At 34.8% G+C, this 23,504-nt stretch overlaps 4 protein-coding genes across 5 annotated transcripts; 2 read left to right on the plus strand and 2 right to left on the minus strand.

Moving 5' to 3' along the window:
* Positions 1–6: 6 nt before the first annotated feature.
* Positions 7–1,567, plus strand: LOC112779592 (replication protein A 14 kDa subunit B). 2 transcript variants are annotated; one of them, XM_025823904.3, is made up of 3 exons: positions 7–130; positions 374–632; positions 1,139–1,567. In XM_025823904.3, exons 2-3 carry the CDS (start codon positions 377–379, stop codon positions 1,201–1,203), a joined length of 321 nt encoding a protein of 106 aa, XP_025679689.1. In that variant the 5' UTR covers positions 7–130; positions 374–376; the 3' UTR covers positions 1,204–1,567. The 2 variants fall into 2 exon arrangements, with proteins under 2 accessions (XP_025679689.1, XP_025679690.1); XM_025823905.2 differs by lacking the exon at positions 7–130 and adding an exon at positions 131–263.
* Positions 1,568–1,968: 401 nt separating this feature from the next.
* On the plus strand, positions 1,969–4,772 carry LOC112776381 (uncharacterized). Its single transcript, XM_025820532.2, has 2 exons — positions 1,969–3,323; positions 4,256–4,772. The coding sequence occupies exons 1-2, from the start codon at positions 3,230–3,232 to the stop codon at positions 4,555–4,557; spliced, it is 396 nt and encodes a 131-aa protein (XP_025676317.1). The 5' UTR covers positions 1,969–3,229; the 3' UTR covers positions 4,558–4,772.
* A 574-nt stretch (positions 4,773–5,346) lies between these two features.
* On the minus strand, positions 5,347–7,698 carry LOC112776380 (ribonuclease H2 subunit A). The gene is made up of 6 exons (XM_025820531.3): positions 7,207–7,698; positions 7,032–7,119; positions 6,802–6,939; positions 6,628–6,715; positions 6,415–6,535; positions 5,347–5,725 (listed from the first exon to the last, which is right to left on the minus strand). The coding sequence occupies exons 1-6, from the start codon at positions 7,485–7,487 to the stop codon at positions 5,542–5,544; spliced, it is 900 nt and encodes a 299-aa protein (XP_025676316.1). The 5' UTR covers positions 7,488–7,698; the 3' UTR covers positions 5,347–5,541.
* Positions 7,699–9,667: 1,969 nt separating this feature from the next.
* LOC112776493 (uncharacterized) lies at positions 9,668–11,958 on the minus strand. The gene is made up of 3 exons (XM_025820680.3): positions 10,875–11,958; positions 10,517–10,671; positions 9,668–10,300 (listed from the first exon to the last, which is right to left on the minus strand). Exons 1-3 carry the CDS (start codon positions 11,467–11,469, stop codon positions 10,046–10,048), a joined length of 1,005 nt encoding a protein of 334 aa, XP_025676465.1. The 5' UTR covers positions 11,470–11,958; the 3' UTR covers positions 9,668–10,045.
* Between the last annotated feature and the right edge of the window lie 11,546 nt (positions 11,959–23,504).

Genomic DNA, 23,504 nt, shown 5'->3' on the forward strand with positions numbered 1-23,504 from the left:
ATAGAAAAGTTCACCGAAGCCTTCCCGCTTGTTTATTGTTCATTTCCCGCTCTTCTTATGTATTTCTTTTCCACTGCCCATTTTAACTCAAACGCAAAGGGTTCAGTGTTTTCAATCATTCAATTTCAAGGTGACTTCTCCTTTTCTTTTTTCCGTTTATGTTTTTTACTTCAATTCTTTGATGCTGTGGATGTTTCTTTTTCTGCACTTATCTTGCGGAAACTATTCTTAGGGTTTTTTAGTGCTACGGGGTTAAGTTGAAGGTTGAAACTAGGGTTTTTACTTAATTACATAAATTACTATTACTTAATCAGAATCCACTTGTGAAGTTTGATTCTTTCAATCTGTTTGATCTTTTTTTTTTCCCTTTTAGGCCATGGACACTTCAAACCCCGCTGTGTTTGTAAATGGCGAGTTGCTTCCAAAGTTCATAGGAAAGAAAGTACGAACGGTGGTTCAGGTGAATAAATGTGATGGTGTGGTCACTGCAGCAAAATCCACAGATGATCAAGAACTAACTGTGAATGGTTTGCCACAAGTCCCTCTTATGAATTTTGTTGAAGTAATTGGTATTGCGGAAACTAATCACTCCATCAATGCTGAAATCTGGACTGACTTTGGCGCCACTTTTGGTATCAATCATTACACTGTTTGCTATGATTTTTCCTCTTTACTTTGTTTTAATAATTTACTTTCCAAAAGAAAATTGTATTAAGTAGAGTTATGAATTTAGTTTTAATGCAAACAATTTTACATGATCATCTAATTATAATTGCACTGTCACTGTCACTACATCAAAATTAAACAGTTATGAATGTTGTGTTTTTTTTTTTCAGCTTAACTTACCCCATACTAGATTCAATGGATGATTGTTTTAATTAGTCATTAGACACTAAAGATCAAATTCCTATAATTCTCTGTAAGTCTTGTAGTAGAAGAAAAATGTCAGGGTAGAATGTTCTTTCAATATTGATTTTGTTCTCAAATTAAACCCTGTATTAGATTCAGTGGATGGCTGTTCTATTTAGACACCGATAAAAATTCTATAATCGTTTGAAATCTTGTAGAAGTCTTCTTTTTTTTTTTTTAGCTGAATGTTTATCTTGGTTTCGATGTGGGCATGTGGCCTTGTTTGCAGATACCAATTCTTACAATCAGTTATGCCAACTAGCAAATGGAGAATTCAGAAATCTGTTTCTCTAGGGACCTGACCTTACCGAATGTTTGATCAGGAATTGAACGGTATGGAATTGCAGCCTTCATTCTTGGGTGTTAGGAACTTAGGGTGTAAATGTATGATCAAAAGCAATGACTAGAATGCATGTTTATTCAGAGGAGCAGGCAGAGCATGTGCTCTGTATAAACTCTCTTTTCTCTTGGAGATACTCGTATCTGATTATCTCTAATTTATTTCTGGTTTGGTTTGGTTTATAATTATATACGGGCCTACAATGCTTACCTAAGTTTATATATGCACGTTACCTCTAATGTTATATTTAGCTTGGTCTATATACAGTATAAAAGTGTTGTCCCTTAATTATATATTTGGTGGCTATCTTCGTTATCATTTCTTTCCCCTGATTTTTTAACTCAAACGTGGCATTGGTATGATTAACACATCATTAGTTTGACGTCCGGTGCTTTGTTCTCTCTTATTTTATTTTTGAGTGAATACCTCACCTGACCTTGACAATTACCTCGAAAGGACGAGTTCTTCAAGAAAAAAAAAAAACCACCCAATCCGGCTCTCAATTTTGTTTTGGGACTAATTAGCTTCTGTGCCAAAATTTTTTTTGGCACAAGGGTCTTGTTATCCTTTCGAAATAATTGTCAGGGACTGAACTAATTTTTTTTTTGTCAAGAATCTCATTGTCTTTCGAGATAATTATCAGGGGCTATTTTGGGTTTTTCTCTTTATTTTTCGATATTTCTTGCTTTTATATATGGTACTTTCCCTCTACTAGTACTATTTATGCACGGAAGCAATTTCAATTTTCAAATTCTTTGAATTGTGAAGAATATCGGTACTACAGTATTTTATTAAAAGACTATTGACAACTAAAAGTGAATTAGTGAATTGCAATTAAACTTTTCCTATCAATGTTTACTGAAAAATTCAGACAAACGGAAGATGGCCGGTGATTCAAAATGAAAGGGATTGGTTATAACTTATAAGAAACAACGGTTAATCGGTGGTGCTACGCTACCGACCTAAAGGCAAAGGCAACTTGACATGGTTTCATTAGAATTTAGAACAGGGTTGCTTAGGTTTACAGGTCAAAAAGAGTCTCCTCAATGATTAATTTACTTCATCGATGAAATTAATAAGTCTGATTTTGCACATTTGGAAATAAGTTTTTTTTCCACGGTATTTCCACCATGCGGCAATCAATGATTTCGTATCTTGAGTCAGGAAAGATCTACATATAGTATTTATTTAAAGAGGATTCAAACCCTAACATGGGTTGATACTTGATACTACTCATTAACTCAACATGTTTGGGCAGCCAGCTGAACATGTGTTACATGTGCAAACCGTCTTTGACCCTTTGGGAGAATCTAATATATCCGCCACGAACCCACGATAATACTACAATCAAATGGTAGATAAAAATTAATTATCATTTGCAAACTCATTATGAATATCTTTTGTTTTTTATAATACTTTTTTGTCTAGTAGATCTGATTTTTCACATATTAAAATTCTATTTAATAATCTGACACTAACTCATGGGTTGTTGCATATGTGAAATTTAAAACAAAATTTGCTTAAACAAACGAGTAAACTGTAGCAACCAAAATTAATTACCTTTATCATGACTATGACTTGAGGGGAGGAGAAAAGGGAATAATTTTCTTTAATCAAAATCATGTTTAAACAGAAAATAAAGCAATAGTATAATAGTGTATTCTTGTGACTCATGGCCACGATTGTTAAACCTTCCACTCGTGAGATGATAAAAACTACTCTACGCATATTTCATAACTAATTGGACCACTTGCCACTTACAATACTTTTTTCTACTTTTATAATTAAGGGCACTTATAGAATAGAGATAAGGCCATACTTGCTTTCCAAAAGATTCTAACCTGCAAGTCTTAAACAAGCTCTACCTACTAGCCATTCGGTGTGCCACAAACTGAAAAAGCTTTGTTGGAGTTTTCTCTTATAAAACAAGGATCACTGAAGTTCATCTCATTTGTATGGATTACTAGAACAACAAACAAAATGGGTGTTAGAGGACTTGGATTTTCTCTTGTTATATTGCTCTTTCTTACTCATCTTACTTCTTCATATCCCACTCGGAAGACCTTGCCTACAGGTACTGTCCTAATTTCTTTTATTATCTATAAAATGTTCCTAAGTTCTTGTTTTGTTGCCATCCCCTTCCCCTCTTTCTTTCCTCGTACATAAACAGATCTAAAAATCTTCTATTATATAAAAAGCTTGATAGTAAAGTTGCTTTTCTTTGTGTAACAGTAAGCTATGATAAAAGAAGGTTGCACATTCATAAGCTGATTGTTTAGAAAATTGAAATTATAGATATTTATCAGCAAGCAATTATAATTTTTATTCTTTTAATTTTTCTCAAACACCCTTTTGATTGAAGAACTACATAAGTCCAACAGAGTTACAGGGCAATCAGTTCAGTGTTCTAATTGCTGGAATTATGATTAACCTCTATTTATTTATCAGTTTCTGTAAACATTTTTTAATCTGTATCTAGAGTTTCTAATAGCTTTTTAAAGCAGCTTTCTTTTGACATCATTAAGTGCATTTTTCCACTGAACCATAGCATAATGGTAATTCAGATTCTGTGTTTTTGGCAATTGGTCTCAAAATATTCCTATTAGGTATCACGGAACCTCTTTGAATGTTACATATTCCTTGCTTGCCACTCCTAAGATGTTTAGATAATGCTGAACTAAAGTTGCTGGTATTAACTTCTACCTCACCTTCAGTTAGAATAAAAAGTGAATATCAATGGCTTTTATCTGTCTAGTGGGGGATCCTATACCAAATCATGTCTTGGTCTACAGAATTCTCTATGCTGTGTACTGCATATTAAGATATTTTAAGGTTTAGGGTGCTTCTGATTTAGATTTTTGGAGAAAATGAACACTTTACAACTATCATTGGTATAGAGAATCTTGTTCCCATAGCTTTGTTAGTTGCTAGTTTCTTTCTTACTTATCTGAAAGAAACAAGAGTCCATGAGTAAACACCCCTACTCATTTTTTTTTATTACAATAGCAACCATGCAGGAAAGCAAGATAATGAATGGAAGTAAGATAGAAGGAGGCAGTCATACAGCCCCTCATGGCGGCGGCGGCGGTGCTGGCGCTGCACATGGAAATGGAGAGCCAGGATCAGGTCACTCTCCGAATGTACCAGCCGGCGGCGGGGTTATACCTGTTTATGCAGGAGGTGCTGCTGCTAATAACAATCGCAACCATCAGATACACCGTGGTGCTGCCAACAACAATCTCAGCAGAATCAACGTTTTCACTTCAATTGTGATCACTTTGGCCTGTCCTCTCCTATTGATTTTGTAAAAAAATAAAAATAAAGGTTATTTTGTATATCATGTAACATGTTTGTTATATAGGTTCTTTACCATTTTTTTTTCTCGTGGTGAGTAGTCGAATGCTATAGCTTATATATGTTATTTTCGGACAATATTTTCTCGTGAGGACAATATGTTGTGTATTATATTCAAAATGTATCAGTTCCAACTTCCAAGGAATATGATAGTATTTTGTTCGGAGTAGCATGGTTTCTTCATGTATGCAAACTATCAAATTTACAGTATCCCATGGACAAGTTAAAATGGAAAATGATATATCATTTTCACTGCATTTTTCTTTCTGCTAAATTCATCATCTTTAATTATGACCACTGTTATATTCAGCAATTGCTGAAAGTGACAATAGATATAAGTGAACATAAGTAATAGAAATATCATTTTTCAAACACGTACGTTCGGTTGGAAGTATTATTCGGTGCTGGGAATGTAGCTATCGCATCCAATGTCCAATCAGATCAAAGGATTCCGATAAGACCAACCAAGAAGAATATAATGTCGGCAGAAAGTGCTGACTCCTAATGTTTGCGTAGATATCTTAAACTGCAAGTGTGAAAAATACAAATTGAATAAGCAAGAACAAAATTTGAAAACAGGGATCTGCATCCTAATTCCTAGGGGCTAGGGTAAGGAATTATGGCCAACCAAGTGTAGTATACAACAGCCATTCGAACCAAAAAAGTAATTATTCGTCAGAATCAGCTATCTCAGACATGTAAATGTGTGGGTATGCCTGTTCATCTAACTACATAAATTCAACTTACAAATATCAATACCAATTGAATTATCACTTTGATAGAGTGTAAGTTCAGTAGACATCTGATAGTTGTTATATAGTTCTAGGAAATTTATACAGCAGAACATGTTATCCAAACTCCATAGAAAAACATTCAATATAATGATATAATGTAGCTACAACAAAGATGACATAAGAACAAGGTGCAACAATGAAGCATTATTTTTGGAAATAAGTGAGTTGCTCAAGTTTCCTGGACTGGAAAAATCTACAGCGTCCTTTACCACTTGATTCTATTTCTTCGCTTCTCCTCTTGGATGTGGTGAAACCCACGTTGCTTAGCTTCAACTGCCGCTTGCCATTGCTATTATTGTTGCCACCATCTTCATCGTTGTCAGACTCCCTACAAGTAGTGACAAAATTTAGTCAGATAAACAACAATTCAGACAAAGCTTGTAGAGAAAGAAAAAGACATGAAAAGAGAGATAGAAGAGTAAAGGTTGTTTATTTCATATAAATGGATGGCGGTACGGGGTTTCAACCTTAAGATATGATGCATGCCAAGAAACTAACTCTTTTAAAAATCTTTCTTAACCCGTTAGCCAAACTTAAAATATGTAAAAGAGAACCCTTCTCTCACACAAACTTAGAGACTACACTTTAAACTCAAAGTTCTCAAAGCTTAGGGGAGCCGGTTCTTTCACAAATTACAAGACCTATATGAAGTGCTACCATGGGAATTTATCTCGACTCCAAATTATTTATTAAATCTCTGCTTTTAGTTGTTGACATACAAACACTTTAAATGAGAAAGGGAGAAGTACCTACTTCCTACTAATCAATCTAGAAACAGCTAGAAGAACTCAAAATGATCTTGATTTCAACAACAGTGTGTCTTAAGAGCACAAAGTGCAACTTATTCAACTTTCTAATGTGGGATTGATATTGCTATTCTGGGAGCACATGAACGTTGAAACTAAAATTGACATGATGTCATGATGAATAATCTATCAGATATAAACTGGAGCAAACTTAGGCATCACAGGGAGTCAAATTCTGAGGTTTCCCAGAAGATTGAAAATGGGGGCTTACCATAAGACCTCCGCACCACCTTTAAAATAGGTATTGCAGGTTCCCCAACTAAACCGGACCAATGTCGGAAATCCAAAGATCGGATGCTTGTGATCTTCTAGCCAAGACTTGGTTTGGGGATCTACAAAAATGAAGGCACAACCACATTCATCATAGGCACAAGAAGTGTATAATATTGTTCAGAACAATAGATTTATATATAGTCTTTTGCACCTCCAGGATATCCAGAGCCAAAGTTTCTGTGCATGTTTTCAACACTCTCATCAAGAACCCAATCTCTTAAAGCCCTGTCCCTTGTGACCTAAAAAATTCAGATTACATTAAAAATGTCGAAACCAAACTGTCGCAACAATATCATCAAGGGAGAAAAACATTCAAATTAAGTACCTTTGCAACAATGCTTGCACCACTAACAACAGGATAAAGACTATCAGCCTTCTTTGCAACCACAAATTTGATAGACGGAAAAACTTTAGATAGCTTCACTTCGTATTTCCCTGGATCTCCAACTGTATCTATATAAACCTAACAAAACACACAAAATTTCTACGTTCCTCACTCTTGTAACTGAAATGATTATCTACATTAACATGTAGTTATGGAAAAGCAGCATTTACCTCGGTTAAGAGCACTCCCAATTTGAGAACCCTATGAATGAGTCCCATAGCAGAATCATGTGAAATCTCATTCAAGTTAATCTTGTTCCTGTAACAATCAAAATTAACACGACGAAGAAAGGGGCTAAGTAGTAAATTAGCATAATAATGTTGAAGAAGATTGATAATAGCTTACTTCTGGAGCATTTTAGCGGAGAGGTCCCTGGGATCGATGACGTCAACGGCCCAAGCAAGAGAGTCATTGGATTTGAGAGCTTCAAAGAGTTCTTCCCTCTTGTCTTCTTTGAGGGTTTTGGAATCTGCAAAACTGAGAGAGGAGAGAGTGTTCTGGTAGGAGCGAGAGCAGTATAAGCAACCATAGACCATGGGACCCAAAACCGGGCCTCTACCGGCTTCGTCGATTCCCATAATGCAAGGCTGAGAAGCCCATTTCGGAACCACGCTTTCCGATCCCATTTCGGCGCTTCCAACTTTCAGTTTCCCGCCAACTGAACTTCACTTCTCATACGAGACACCTCAACGGGTTAGGGCCAACTGCTTTAAGCTTCTCATTAAAAATAAAATAAAAATAGAATAACTATTTTTACCCTTTTCTAGAGGTTTTCTCTTTCCCTCCTTTTCTCTTTTTATTTGCGCGCGGGACCTTTTCTTTTTCTTCAATAACGTTATGGGTCATGAACGTCATATGATAATCCTCAATTTGGTCGATGCAAGGTACAATTTAGTCCCTAAAATTTCAATTGTCTTTATTTAGTCCTCAAGCTTTGTGAACATAACTCATATTAGTCCTTGAAACAATTTTCAACTTACAAACGTTAATGGAACATTGTCGTAAACAGCCGGATGCCACACTAAACCTTGTAAAATGATGTCGTTTTAGTTTTGACACTCAAATAACTCAAAAACAACATCGTAAATGGTGTTTATTAAAATTTTACCTAACAAAATAAGTAATATGATACCGTTTTTTAGCTATTTAAATGCAAAAACCAAAACCACATCATTTTACAAGTTTTAACATGACATCTGATAGTTTATAACAGCACCCCATTAACGTTTTTATACTAAAAATCGTCTCAGAGACTAATATGAAGCACATTTATAAACTTTGGAGACTGAAACAATTGAAACCTCAAAAACTAAATTGAGACTCACGTATAAGTTGAGGAACCAAATTAAGTATTAACTATAATCAACGGGATATAGGAATCGACTGGAATTTTCCTATATTTGAGGACTAATAAAAAATGCCGCAAATGGAGCTTTATAAAAGAAAATTCAAAAAAATGAAATATTTAAAATTTTACTATACTATTTTTTAAACATTATCCTAGCATACTCAATGGAGGTTCAAGATTTAAGGATAAAAAGAGTAACCAAAAGAAAGATTTTAGGATAAAAGAAAATACAGTTAAATTGAACTATGAGATCACTTTCATTTCTTACAAATTATTTTAAAAATTGGAGAAACTCATCCAAAAGTACCTATCTTATGTGGTGAAAGCAATAAAGCATCCTAAAATATTAGCAAAATAATTTTCGATGAGTTTATCAACAGGAATAAGGTAACAATCATATTTAAAGAGTTAAATGTAATAGATGAGCGAGCATTGGAAGTTGATGGCGGAGTTGATCAGACTCCCAGCCCAAGTACGTACAAAAACAAAAATTCCTCAGTGCCCTATTCATGTTATGAACAAAGATTGTGCAAAATTTCTTCCCTAAATAAGCTAAAATATAATAATTTTAAAAATTGAAATATAAAGTTTACCTGCTAGCTGCTGAAATTCTGAAATTCTGAAATTTAAGGTTTACAATAATTTTCATTGTCTACCTGTACTTTTCTTTTTTTAATTTTTGATTTAAGCGGACCGAGACGAGCCATTTGCTTAAAGGGGTTTGAATCTTAAATGAATTTTCGGATTAAATCAAGTCATAAAACACCTCTTAATGAAATGTTTAGCCATGGCTGTACTTTTTGAATGAATTAACGATGAGTGAACATTACAACAGTGAAATTGTGGTGGATGTGAAATGTGTTAGATGATTAAATTGCAGAGACAGAAAATTTTAACTCATTTTTAATTTTTTAAGTTTTTTTTTATATTTTAAAAATAATATATATTTAAATATTTATTTATTTAAGTATTAAAAAAATAATCAGAGAAATAAATTATTAAATTAACATTCCTAAACTATTGCTAAATAATGGCAGTGAGAAAACTGAGATGCACTTGTTTGGAGCGTATTCCAATATTGGGAAAATTACAAAGAGATACATGTACTAAATTGCTAATGTAACAGGCTGAAAAAAATGGAACAATAAGTTGATGATGGTTAAGATGTCAAAGTATTATTAAGAATTTTTTTTTCTTTTAATGTACTTCAAATAAGATGTCAGGCTCATTTCAAGTTATTACTAGCCGAACACACTCCACGGAAAAGTAAACATGGGTCCGTTCTTTCTATGATTTATCCATTTTATTTGGTGTTTTGGGACTCCAATTAATTAACTTGCCTCCCAAAATTTACATGAAAGATTAGTAGTTGAAAGTTGAAACATTTGGCACAACGGGTCGAGAGAAATGAAACTTTATTTGCTAAGAATTGACATCAGTTCATAGGCAAACAAGCACTTTGGAAAAGAATTTCAACACATTGCAAACTAACATGTTACTTGACATAGTACCTTTGAGTTTTGAATACACTGGTAGTCTGTAGTACAGAAACTTAGATGTACATACTTTAGGAACATATTTTCATGACAACCTTATGGAAACTATCATGAAGGGGGCAAGAGAAAGAAAATAAAACTCCCTATTTTTCGAAATGATATTGTTAGTCCAGGCTAAGATGCACTAGAAGAATGTTTCATTCACGTGCTCGGTGCTTCATTTAGTATAAGAGGCTAAAAATTTCTAACTTTACATCTATTATTTTCAAAGCATGATTCCAAGTACATCATCCATGTGCTCATAATGGTAGGACCAATGACTTTGAGTAAGATTTGTTGCTCACTTAAGAATCATTTGGAGCATGGATTCCATTCTGGCTTTGTCCCTGCACTTATTGATTAACTCCAAGTACTTGATGGCATCATGAGCTGGCAGCCCTTCGAGCAGAAACTTCAACAGACGCCCATGTGTTTCGCGCATCACATCAAAGCATTGTTCCAATGTACTCACCTCTTGCTCTTTGCTCAACTCCAATGCCTCCATAAACGGAAGCAATTCCACCTCCTCTTCCATGAAATGTTGCTTGCACTGTCCCTATACCAACACATAATCAACATCACAATTCAGATCTCCACTTGATGGTGAAAAATGCTGGTAATTTATCAGGATCCCAATAGCCAAATTACACAGACACAATACATAACACAAATCATGGAAACCCAAATAATAATTACTTCCTGATAATCCTTTAAACAATTCGCATTCAAATATGTTGATCAAAAGGTGTAACTATAAAGAAGCCAAACTTACTTGTAATAACTTGAGGCGAGCAGAAATATTGTACAAACCCTCTCGAAAATCAGGGCTGCCAGAGTCCAAAACCCCAACTGATTTTATGTCTTCTTTGATTCCATTCATGATAGGTAGATCCCTAGCATGTTCTTCCTTTGCAGCTTTGGTGAGCCCTACATCATTTCATTTTATTTTTAATTCAAATATTATACCACTCACAGAATTGCTTCAAAGACAAGTAGCAAACTTTTCCGCAACCTCCGCTAAAAAAAAGTCACTATATCTCTTCACAACAAACACAAATCCAATTAAAACAGAGCACCTAACAAATAATAATAATAATAATAATTTGAGAAACATTGTAGTGATTGGTTACCTCGATCAGCCTTATCGAAGAGAGGGAATAGGATAGTTTCTTCCATCTGAGCGTGCTCCATTAGAACCTCAAGCACCTCGGAGTAGCTCCTCCCGAATTTCCTAATCTCCATCCTAGGGCTTCCCACCGTTGGATCAATCGCCTTCTTCCCTCCACGTGTCGCCAGATCCTCCGCCCACCTCACCACACTCTCCAACTGCCTCAACATGCTCCTGTGATGCAGCACCGTCATCCTCACCAGCAACGGCGTCGTTTCATCTTCCCTCCCCACTTCTCCGCCACCAGCAGCTGCCTCCACCGATGGACCAGGGAACCGCGCGTCAATAAACCGCAGCAGCGTCTCACGGGAACCCGTAACAACCTCGGACCCTACCTGGAGTCTAACCGGGTCGGATCCTCCGTCGCGCTCCGACGGCGTTTCGTTGGATGGAACAAATTCCAACGAAACAGACTTGTGGAGAAGCGCGAAACGAAGGTAAGCAGCGACGATGCTCTTCGGCGAACCGTACAAACGGACCGTCGGATAAACTTTAGCTCCGTCGTGCGGAACAATCTCCGCCGTTAATTTTTCCGGCTTGGGACAACAGTTCCCCATAACGGAAACAAACAGAAAATAGCGGAAGAACGGTTTAGGAGAAAGTTGAGTTAGTTAGAGTTTAGAGGGAATGGGGATTAGTAGTGATGATTATTGATTAAGCTTAAACGAACTGAAAACGACAGCTTAATTTGGATTATAGCAGCACCGATTAGGAGGGTGGGGAGGTGGTTAATGGTGTGACTGTGAGGGTGAGTGAAAGAGAAGTGGTTTGAGTAATGCGTTTGGTTTGGTGTGGTGTCGTGCAGGTGAAGCCATAAATGGATATTGTGTGAGTGTGATGATGTTTTTATTGTGCCTTCTTTGCAAAGAAAATAAAAGTGGAAATTAATTCCATTCCCTTCCCTTATCTTCTTCCTCTGCAATCCAAATCTAAATCTTAATCCGCTGCCATTTCTTAACAAAAATGAATTCCTGTGAAAAGTACATCTAAGCCGGGATTATTTTCCATTCCAGCGAAAAGTACGAAAGGGAGGATTTTAATGCATTAGCGATGCCGTCAACATCCATCAACTTAATATAACCACTAAATTGGTTTTAATTAATTAATTAATTATGGATAAAACGTTGTATCCGATGGTTATGGTATGACAATTAAAATTTTAGTCGTTGGGTCTTTTTCTATTTTAAAAGTTTATATATTCATGAAGAATCGATAGTCAAACAATGTACCCTGCTCCCCTATTAGTTGAGAAAGAAGTAATCTATCGTGCGAAATATTGACCGAAGTAATTGGATTAACTGAAATCTTCAGGGATATACTAGAAAATATGTATAAAAAAATAAATTACTAAAACAAAAAATTTACATTACTAACAAAAATAACTCCAAAAAATATTAACGATAAATAAACTTAAGTAAAAAATATGACAACACAAACTAAATATTAAATATATATTAAAAAAATTAAAAATAAAATTTTGATATAATTTTTACAAGCATTATTAAAAAAATAATTTTTTTATCATTAAATTTAGTATTTTTTTAAGTGAATTTTTTAAAAAAAATATTTTATTGTAAATCACCATATTATTTAAAAAATAAAAAATATAAAAATTAAATTTTGTTTCGAATTTTTGTGTATGTCTTTTAAATATTTATTAAAAAATTATCGTAAAAATTCGGATGAAATGAATAAATTATTTGTTAAATAAAATTTATTTTATTACTTATAAAAAAAATATAATATTTATTAATTATTTTTGTTATATTTTTAAATTATTTAAAAATTATTTTACTCATAAAAAAAGCAGCAGATAAACAAGCTAGCAAATGCGAAGTCCGGCATCGTGATACTCGGTATCCTTTTTCCTTTTGTTTTGCTCTTTGATTCCTTTGGTTTTTGTTAAATTGATCCCTCGGAGTAGTCGTCACGTTATCTTGTCGTTTTGCAATTCTCCACATCTGTAGAAATTTAACTAGTCATGTTGATCTCTCGATGAATTTTTAATGGTTTAATATGTACGTAATTGCATTGTAAATTAATTTCATAATCATTATTTAAAAATATATTTTTTACTTTTATATATCCATACTAACATCTTGTTGAAGGTCAATTTAAGAGAAAAATTCGCCAGTATGTTTATTGTTTTTTGTTTTATTCTAATTTTTATGCTCCAAATAAAATTTTAAAAAAGATCAGATAATATTGAATAACTACCTCTTATCATAATAATCTAACATGGTTTATGAATAAATTAAAATACAAAATTATTATTTCAAAATGTAAATAAGGTATTATTATTATTATTATTGAGTCAATATTTTCGTGTACACAAACCTTTGGTTACTTTTTATATTGCAAGTAATAAGTTTTTCTTCCTTTACTTCCCATTTATACAAATTATTAAAGAGCAAGTAGTTTATTTCAGCAAATAAGCCATGAAATTACGAGAATCATCTCCATGGAGCTATATTATTCAATATAACTCCTAAGTTTTATAAATGTAAAAAATTTAGTCTTTATTTTTATTTTTATTTTTATATATGTTTAAAAAGGGAGTTTTTATTTAAATTAAATAAATATAAAAATTACGGAAATGCATAAAATATGAGTTAATTATCTAAATATATGTTGGGAATAAGACACCATTCCTCCTTGAGAAAATACCTTTGACAGAGAAATAAAATAGACATAATCACAACACAAGAATTTAACGTGGAAACTCCAATTACTGGAGAAAAAACCACGGCCGTTGTCAAATGACAACCAGATAATATCACTATGTGAAAATTGTTACAACACATAAACTTCTTTCTCTCTAACACCGGCACCCCAATACACCCACACTCTCTCAAAGCAAATATCTAACTACACCTCACAACACTCTCTAATCAAAGAGTACAGAGGAAAAGAAAAATCAGATACAAGCTTAAAGTGTTTCTGACTGGTGCAAAAATAAATGGAGAACTTAGCCTCATATTTATAGCCTAGGCCACCCACTCCATTTGCTATCCTAAGCAATGTGAGACTAATTCAACCAAATCCTAACAATCTCCACCTTGATTGAAATAGTCACACATCTTCAGCTTCCATTGTCAACACCGACAATTCTTTGCTGCCATTGTCTATACCGACAATCATAGTTCAGAGAACTATCATACTCCACCATGAAAGTATACTCACTTGGAATTAGACCACTCCAAGCATTTCGCCTTGGTACAGATCGAAACATTGCTGAAAATTCATGGTGCAACTTCCAAATTGGCTTTTCCTGGAAGTTCTTCAGCCATCGACCTAACTCCGCCACACACCTTGCATCTCAACGCCAACCAATGCCCGTGTGCAATTGTGGACCCGATTGCCACAACTTATCCTTATCCATGGCAGTGCGGTAATACCATGAGGATACTTCTTGTCTTCTAGAGAACATCATCTTCTCTCATAGAGAGAGCAACCAGAGATCTTCTCCTTCAACGCCTTGTGCAAACCTGATTGTATCAACACATCCTTGACTTGTATTTGCCACAAGCCAAAATTGATTCTTCCATCAAATTTCTCTATTTCAAGCTTCACAGCACTTGAATATCCTGATATTGTTGCAACCGTATACTGGAATAGTATAACTCAACTGTAGACCGTGCACTAGGAAGGGTCCCCAAAAAATAGAGGTGGGTCACAATGGACACACTTAAATACCAGGTCTTTCCTTAACCAGAACCTTTCCAAACTGCACTCTCACAGTGTCACACTGCCTTCCAGCAACAACAACAACAACCAAAGATCAACCTCAAGCCACAGGACAAAATTCTTTTCTGATGTGGAAGGTCAGACTAGGCTGCAATCACAGAGCATACTAAGAATAAATCCCACCGAACCGAAGCTCTGATACCACTTGTTGGGAATAAGACACCATTTCCCCTTGAGAAAACACCTCTGACAGAGAAATAAAATAAACACAATCACAACACAAGAATTTAACGTGGAAACTCCAATTACCGGAGAAAAAATCATGGCCGTTGTCAAATGACAACCAGAGAATATCACTATGTGAAAATTGTTACAACACATAGACTTCTTTCTCTCTAACACCGGCATCCCAGTACACCCACACTCTCTCAAAGCAAATATCTAACTACACCTCACAACACTCTCTAATCAAAGAGTACAGAGGAAAAGAAAAATCAGATACAAGCTTAAAGTGTTTCTGACTGGTGCAAAAACAAATGGAGAACTTAGCCTCATATTTATAGCCTAGGCCACCCACTCCATTTGCTATCCTAAGCAATGTGGGACTAATTCAACCAAATCCTAACAATAAACAACGTATCACATCTCATATACGAAGGGGGAATTAGAAAATAATCATATTCGGGTACTGAGACCACGTTATGTGACACAACGATGGCGTGACGTATCTTGAGTGCACCCGGGATACGAGTAAAGTGGAAAAATGGATACATAACATTCAAAATATGCGTAAACTAGAAACAAAGTTTCAGCACCCAAGATACGTTTAAAACAATGAACATGGGCTCAACCTCTGAGATAAACTCAAATGTGTAATACGTGTCTCAGCACTTGAAATATGTGTACTATGGAGTAGGTGTCTATGCACCTTATATATCTTGGAGAAAAATTCTATATATATTCTCCCATTCTCAATCATACTCTCACAATTCACAATTCAATCTTTTCTTTCTCATCTCTCTATTTATTCTTTAACTTTGTTCTCATAGAGAATAATCAATTCTTTTTATTTTAATTTAACACAATGGATAGTAAAAAACGATGATAAAGAAGTAATTTATGAGTATAACTCAACTGTGATGTTGCACACTAGGCTTGTTGATACCCTACATGCGCTAAAGACGGTCATATTGAGCAACATGGAGAATAGGTAGCAAGGAGGTTGGGCGTGTTGCATATAGATTTTTGCACGCGCTTCCGAGCGGTAGATTCACCAACAGATTATTTTGGATTGAAGGAGATCAACATGTGAGGGTAATGTTCGACGTACATGCAACGCTAATGCCACAGCATGTAATGGAGTGGTATGCTGCAGTTCGTGACGTGGTTGTTGGAGGTGGGCTGTCCTGTTCGAGTTCTCAAACAGTCCCGCTAGAAGCAAGACCGATCCACTTCGCCCAGCCTCGTGATAGTGCCAAAGAAGATGATTTAGATTATATTGCCAGGTCCATGTCGTCTAACGAGACTTCTTCCTCTGATGAGTATGTACCGGAGACTCCCACCGGCAGTGATGCTCGGTTTCTCCTGCCTCCTCCTTTGCCCATTCCTCAATTGTCAGAAGTTTCAAGTCATTATCACACTTTGAATTTGGACGTAATGCAGCTAGACAATCCTTTCAATGCTAGCTGATACACAAGCATCTTTAGTTATTTTCTCTATTATTTACTTGAATAGAGTTCATGATTTTCTTATTATAATTGATATTCTTGTGCTTTAATCAATATTTTTTGAAATTGCTTTAAGCTTTAATATGTTTAGGAGATTGTTAAAAGATTTTAAGAAAGACAAAAGAAGACGAGGAACAAGCAAATAAGCCCCAAGGAAGTACAACGCCTTTAAAGAGAATTTGTAAATGTTGTCAATCATGAACTCTTCATACTCAAGTAAGCATAACTTGATTTACAAAAGTTCAAATGAGACAGTTTTAGTGGAGTTAAAAAGTTAACATCCAAATATTTAAAACGATATGTATATGTTTATAGTGGACGTTCAGTTTGGGTCATAAACGACTCTCACATTTTAGCTCGTAAAAACAGCGTCCAAAACCGGCGTGGCACATCATTCTACACGCCTAAGGTTGACTCTACACTCCTGCAACTTCCTTCTTTGGGCGTGCCATGCCACTCCTTGGCGTGGCATGCTGGGCCAACATTCAGGGAGCCTCCTTTAAGCATCCTCAAGGGCGTGGCACACCAACCACACGCCATCATCCACCACCATTGGCATGCCACATTCCACGCGCCACTTGCATGCCATCGTGCCTCCTTAAGTGGGCGTGCCACACGCCAGCCCCTTCCACACACCTGCGATCATCCATGCAAGAGTGAGCATGCAACATGTCTTCGTGCACGTATCCATGGATGCACCCAAGATATGTCACGCTGTCGTTGTGTCACAGAACGGGGTCTCAGCACCCGAGATATTATTATTTTCTAATTTTTTTCTTCAGTATCCGAGATGTGATACATTATGCATTTAGGTAATTACTTCATATTTTATGTATTTTTGTAATTTCTATATTTATTTAATTCAAATAAAAAAATTCCGTTTAAAAAAGGTGGTTGGAGGTTTGGAATAAATTACACATTTTTGTGCCTCTTAAAAAGTAAAATATTTAATTATATATTCTATTTGTTAATCTTTGTAATTTTACTAAATTTTCAATTAGGTCGTTATAATTTTTTTAATTAGGTTCCTCTGCCATGTCGAATTTTGTAATTAAATCTCTACTGTGATAAAAAAAATTAGAGTTAACATAATATTCTATTAAACAAAATAAATATAAGGTTTAATTACTCTGCAGGTCTCTATAGTTTCACTGAATTTTCAATTAGGTCCCTATAATTTTTTTTAATTGGATCCCTGTACCTTATTTTTTTCAATTAAGTCCCTGTTAACGTTTGACGTTAAAAAAAAACGTTAGTGAGCTGTGGAATGACTTATTTACCCCTGTCGTCTCCCTATAAACAATCTCGTTGAAGTATCTGAGGTTTCTCTTCTTCTCATTTTTCCATTTTCAATTTTCATATTCTCTAAATTTATGGCTCATAGTCAAGGAACCTCATTCATTCTTTCTTCGGGAAGCTGTGTGTTTCCAGGAGCTCGTACTCGAAGGAAAGAAGACACCTGTGTTTCTGTGGAGAGGCAGTAACCGTCCGCCGTTCCTCAGCCGTTTCTGACCATGGTAGGAGGTATGTTACTTGTGGAAAGATACCAAAATGCAACTTTTTTGAGTGAATTGATGATTTTGATTGGATTGAGGTTGATGACGGTGCAAAGAATGGATGGCCAAAGAAAAAGGAAAGGCGGGTTCACTATTTTTGTGGTGACACTCTGAGTCTTCAAATTTCAGGAACAACAAAGAGTCCTAATAGAAGATTTATTTCTTGCCCTAACAGAAGATGCAAATTTTTTGAGTGGGTTGATGAAGTTGGTGCAAGAAGTAACGTGTCTGCTGCTGCTGTTGGAGTTGTTGGAACACAAAATTCTGCTAAGTTGGAAGCTGAAATGTGGAAATTGGATGCACAAGAAAGAAAGATAGAGAGGCTAAACGTGGAGATGGAGAGATTAATTGTTGAAGCCAAAGAAATAGATGCTTGTGTGGGTAGATTATGTGATGAGTTGAATATTCTCCAATAACAAGTTGGGAGGTTGGATGACAATATAAAAATTCAATGTAAAATGCAATATATGCTATTTATGTTTTTGCTAGTCTTAATAATTGGAATGTGGTTTGCAAGAGTTTAGAGTTATCTGTGCTATGAAGTTGTAATATAAGAGATTGTATGGCTTCAATCCAATTAAAGTTAATTATGTTTAGTTTGAATCAATTTTGTACTTTGATATATTTTGTGTGTATAACAAATAATAGTTGAGAAGCAACTTTATCAATGTAAATATTTAAATTTTCACAATTGACAACAACTTACAGCAAGAAGTGGCCAGAAAATATGCTACAAATATTTTCATTAAGTGTTCCTGTAAACCATACTTACACAAAATATCATAACATAAGTGATCATATAATATGCCACATATAGCTAATCCAAAATAAAGATTCAAGAAGTGCAACAATTAAAAGTGGTCCAACCTGATTACAAAATATCAAAATAGTGGTCCTATCCACATAATAAACAGTGGTCACATAGACACAAATCATCACAATATATACTATTTAACAGCAACCCCAACAACCCTAACTATAAATATAAAGAGACTTCAGTCATCACTTAGGTCTATATGTAGACTAGGTGCCCTTTTTTGCTTCATCACTCCTAACTTCAGCCGCCCACTTTTTCTCACACTAAACACCTTTGTCTTTGGTAAAGGTTGAGAAAATACTCTAGGTGCTTGGTGAGATTTTGCACTTGCCACAGCTAGGAGAGGCTAAGAGGCTGGCCCTTCAAGAGGTAAGGCTTGTTGTGAGGTGGCTGTGGTTGGAGCCACTGCACCGGTGGATGTGGTTGGAGCCTGAGAAGCTGAAGTTGCAAGTATGGGAGGTGGTTGAGTGGAGATAGCAACAGCAGGTGTGGCGGCATACAGATGTCTCAAGCATAGTCGATGCTCTAACACTGGCATCATCTCTTGAAAAACTTGCATCAAACCCTGCAGCACATCATATATAATTCAGATTCATATAGCTGCATCATATCATATATAATAATTTTTCATAGAGCTGCAACATATCATATATAATTCACTTATAAAAGGCAGCAACATATGATAAATATTTCAGTTTTCAGCAGTTGCAACATATCATATATAATTCATACTTAAAACAGAACAACATATCTAATAAAGTTGTAAATTGAAGTTGAGTTATAGCTCGCTTATGCAATTCACATCTTTTGATGAACCTTGATTCAATGCAGCAGTAACCATACCACAACTATTATGTAACTATACACTTTATTTGTGGTTCAATATACTTCCTAGTTACAGAAGGCAGAGGCAAGTGATTCAATTTTGTCAGCATTCATTCTATAACAAATAATGTACACGGAAACACACACCTAATGACTACAAGAATAAGACTAGTAATTCCTTAAGCTTGTGGAAAGTATATGTGGCCAAAAGGTCTTATATATCACGTAAATTCTCTAGAAATATACTATAGTATTCTGCATAGTTTAGTCTTGATGACAGTAAATTATTTGATTCAATTAAAACACTAATTCTCATTTGATTGAACATAACAAAGAAGTAATGAGATCTCTTTCTTAGTTCATCACAATCAGTTAGTGGAACAATAATGCTAAAATATAAACCATGGGGGGGGGGAATAAGATAAAATATTCAAGATATGATCAATATAAACAGATTTCAAGAACATAAAACCACTATGAGAAATGCAAAAGTGTGTAATGAGAAAAAAAAATTAAGAGCAAACTAGCTAAGACAACTACTAAATCATACACATACTACATTTTCACTAAGATGATAAAATAAGAGACAATTTTACAAGAGAGATTGCCATAGTAAAAGTTCAATTTTACAAGATAAGTGCTACATATTTACTAAATTACTTGGTTTATGAGCTCCTGAAGTTCTAATGGATTGCTTAACCATTTACACAGCAGATTCATACAGATTTAAATAGCAAATGCTAACCTTTTGTATGTCTATGGTAAAATCTGAGTCCCCCATCCCTGCAGGTATTAAAAATAGAAACATAATCTATTTAAAGCAACATCAGCACAGCCACAACAATCAATATTCAAGAATAAACAAAATTCATCATCCAATACCATAGTAGCTCCATTCAATCACATAATTTGAAAAAAAGGTTCAGACTTTCATAAGTTGAAACCATCAGCATACATCACACTTTCACAAATCTCTCATTGAAAGCAAAATTTATTTAATAAAAATAGAAGTAGAATCCATTTAAAGCATCACCATCACAGCAACAACAGTCAAACAATGCCATATTTTTTTTTTTGAAAAAATACATAAATATCAACTTTTAATACTGAAAAAATTAGGCTTTTTTCTTTGTCACTTACTTGCAGAAACTTCGACTGCAGGGAGATAGAGCAGAGGCGTGGTCGGAGGCTCGGCAACGTGTGGCACGGTGACTCCAGGCGAGGGCCTTCACCGCGACGGAACGAAGACGCCTTGGCCGGACAAACCGTGGAGAAGACCTCTGACAACAACAACGCACAAGGGCCCAGCGCAGAGAGAAGGCGACGGAGGGGACATCAACAACCGTCCATTGCAGTCGATGGCAGACACACACGCCGTCGACGGAGGCAGGAGACGGAGAAGACAAGAGAAACTTAGGGTTTCTTTTTTTCTTAGGAATGAAATGCGAGGGGTTATTTGGGTATTAGAAAAAAATTCAAATTACTTCACCAAGCCTCTACAGCTAATTGCCAAGAATATTCCTTTTTTATGAAGAATATTCTGTTATCTCAAACGGTACACTGACGGTAGGGACTTAATTGAAAAAAAAAAGGTACAGGGACCCAATTAAAAAGAAAAAAAGTATAGGGACCTAATTGAAAATTCGGTGAAACTATAGGGACCTGCAGAGTAATTAAACCTAAATATAACACACATAAAAGCACTATTCTTAAACGACAACACACTTTTTTTTTCTTAAATTTCAAAAAAACCTCAACATTCTCTCACATTCACACTCTCAACCTTCTATGGATTCTCCACGAACATTCTTCCTCGAGATAGTGGCCAAATGAAAATAGAGAAGGTGAGATAAGGGCGAAGGCAAAGAGGATGCACTTGAGAGAAAGGGTGATGGAAGGATTTTCGAGAGAGAAGCAATAGAAGTTGAGGGAGCACCAGATGTCGAAGAGGAAAGTGGTGTGGCACAGAGTTGGGAGAATACGAGTGTGAGCTACACGTCGAAGAAGGAGATAACCTTTGAGCTCACTACAGAGGAACATGGCAAAGAGAATCAATGCCATCATAATTCGATAGTTGTGGGCGAAGCCGGAGGAGTTCTTAATGGATATGAAGGATGAGGACGAGAACAAGGAAGTGGAGTGACCACATTGGTGGCCATGACTGTGGGACGACAAATTCTATTCGGTGGACTCAGGATTCGAGCTTTGCTTGGATTGGGAATTGGAGAAGGAAAAGGAAGGGATGCTGCTCGAGCTTGATATGTAAGGGCAAATTGATTGAGGCTACAACTCTGACGACAATATTTTTTTCTTTTCCTTCTTCTTTTGTAGGGATATGAAAATTGTAAATAATGTTTGCCTCACTGTGCTGTTGTATTTTTTTTCGTTCTTTACTGTAAGTTCTGGTTCCATTTTAAAAGTCTACCTAACATAAAAAAATTATTTTAATATCCTCAAAAAGAGAGAAAACTAATAAGACAGAATCTGTCACTGATTATTAATCAATGGTAAATCAATATTCTTATATGATCATAAAAAAAGTGGTGAAAACTTACAAAAAGTATGTAAGAAGCTTTTTATAAGGTATATGATATAGGTAAAGTAGTAAATTCACATTATATAAATGTTTTTTTTTATATTTATTGTTATGGAAATTTGATTATAAAATTAAATATAGTATAGAAATTTAATTTTTAAAAAAATATAAAAACCTAATTGAAAGTTCAATAAAATTATAAAAACTCAGACCGAGAGAGCAATTAAATCAACGTATGAGTAAACGGATAAAAATATACACGAAAGATTTTTGGGTGGACTAATGTATATCCCAATTATTCGAAATACTTAATATACATACGAAAGATTAGTAATGATGGACAAACATAATACGCTATTAATGAGACTCTATTTTCGTTAAGTTACTCTCTACGTAATTATATAACGTGACAAGATAGACTCTTTAGCGAGGCTTATGTGAAAATTAGCTAATTTAAGAAATTAAAAAAAAAAATCCTAAAGAGTATTTGGTGCCCTAATTTATGAGGTAAGCTCATCAATACCAATATTTCCACACCAATATACAAACCAATTATCACTATCCTTAGATTATTAATTTATGAATTCATCATAGCAATCCCTTTTGCATGGGAGTCATTCCTGTCATTCTCTACATTGTCTTTTTTAGGTTGTGACTTGTGACTAGTGTAATAAGCCTCCATCAAAAATACTTTTCTCCTTACATTCATCTTTAAATTCATCAACTTAAATCAAATAATCACATCTCATCTCTAATTTTTATTCTGGATAAAGTATTAAATTAGTCTCTTATGTTTGGGCGTAATTCTGTTTTAATTTTTAAGGTTTAAAGTGTTCTATTTGAATAAAAAAAAATTTCATTTAGCATCAATTTAGTCCCACATTGAGGTCAAAATTAAATAATTAACGGAATGTCCTACATAACAATAGTGCAAGAACAAAATCAATAATTTGGAGAACAAGTACAAACTCCAGAGACACAAAATCAACCGTTGATACATCAATATATTTATTTATCATTCTCTTTAGTTTTATAGAAAATTTTTTGTTTATATTATAAAAAAATAATAAATAAATGTATTGATGCATCAACGGTTGATTTTGTGCCTCTTGAGCTTGTATTTGTTCTCCAGATTATCGATTTTGTTCTTGTACTGTTGTTATGTAGGACATTCCGTTAATTATTTAAGTTTGACCTCACTGTGAGACTAAATTGATGCTAAATGAAACTTTTTTGAATTCAAATATGACATTTTAAACCTTAAGGACTAAATTACGTCCAAATATAAGAACCAATTTAGTACTTTACCCTTTTTATTCTACATAAAATTGGAAGAAAGAAGAACAAATCAACGTTAATAAAAATTTCTATTAATAGTAGAGGCAGAATAGTTAGTGTACACAAATTATATTATAACGTGAATACTGTAAGAACTATCTATTTA

This window comes from Arachis hypogaea, chromosome 19 (genome assembly GCF_003086295.3).
Source record: "Arachis hypogaea cultivar Tifrunner chromosome 19, arahy.Tifrunner.gnm2.J5K5, whole genome shotgun sequence".
In the NCBI taxonomy this organism is placed as follows: domain Eukaryota; kingdom Viridiplantae; phylum Streptophyta; class Magnoliopsida; order Fabales; family Fabaceae; genus Arachis; species Arachis hypogaea.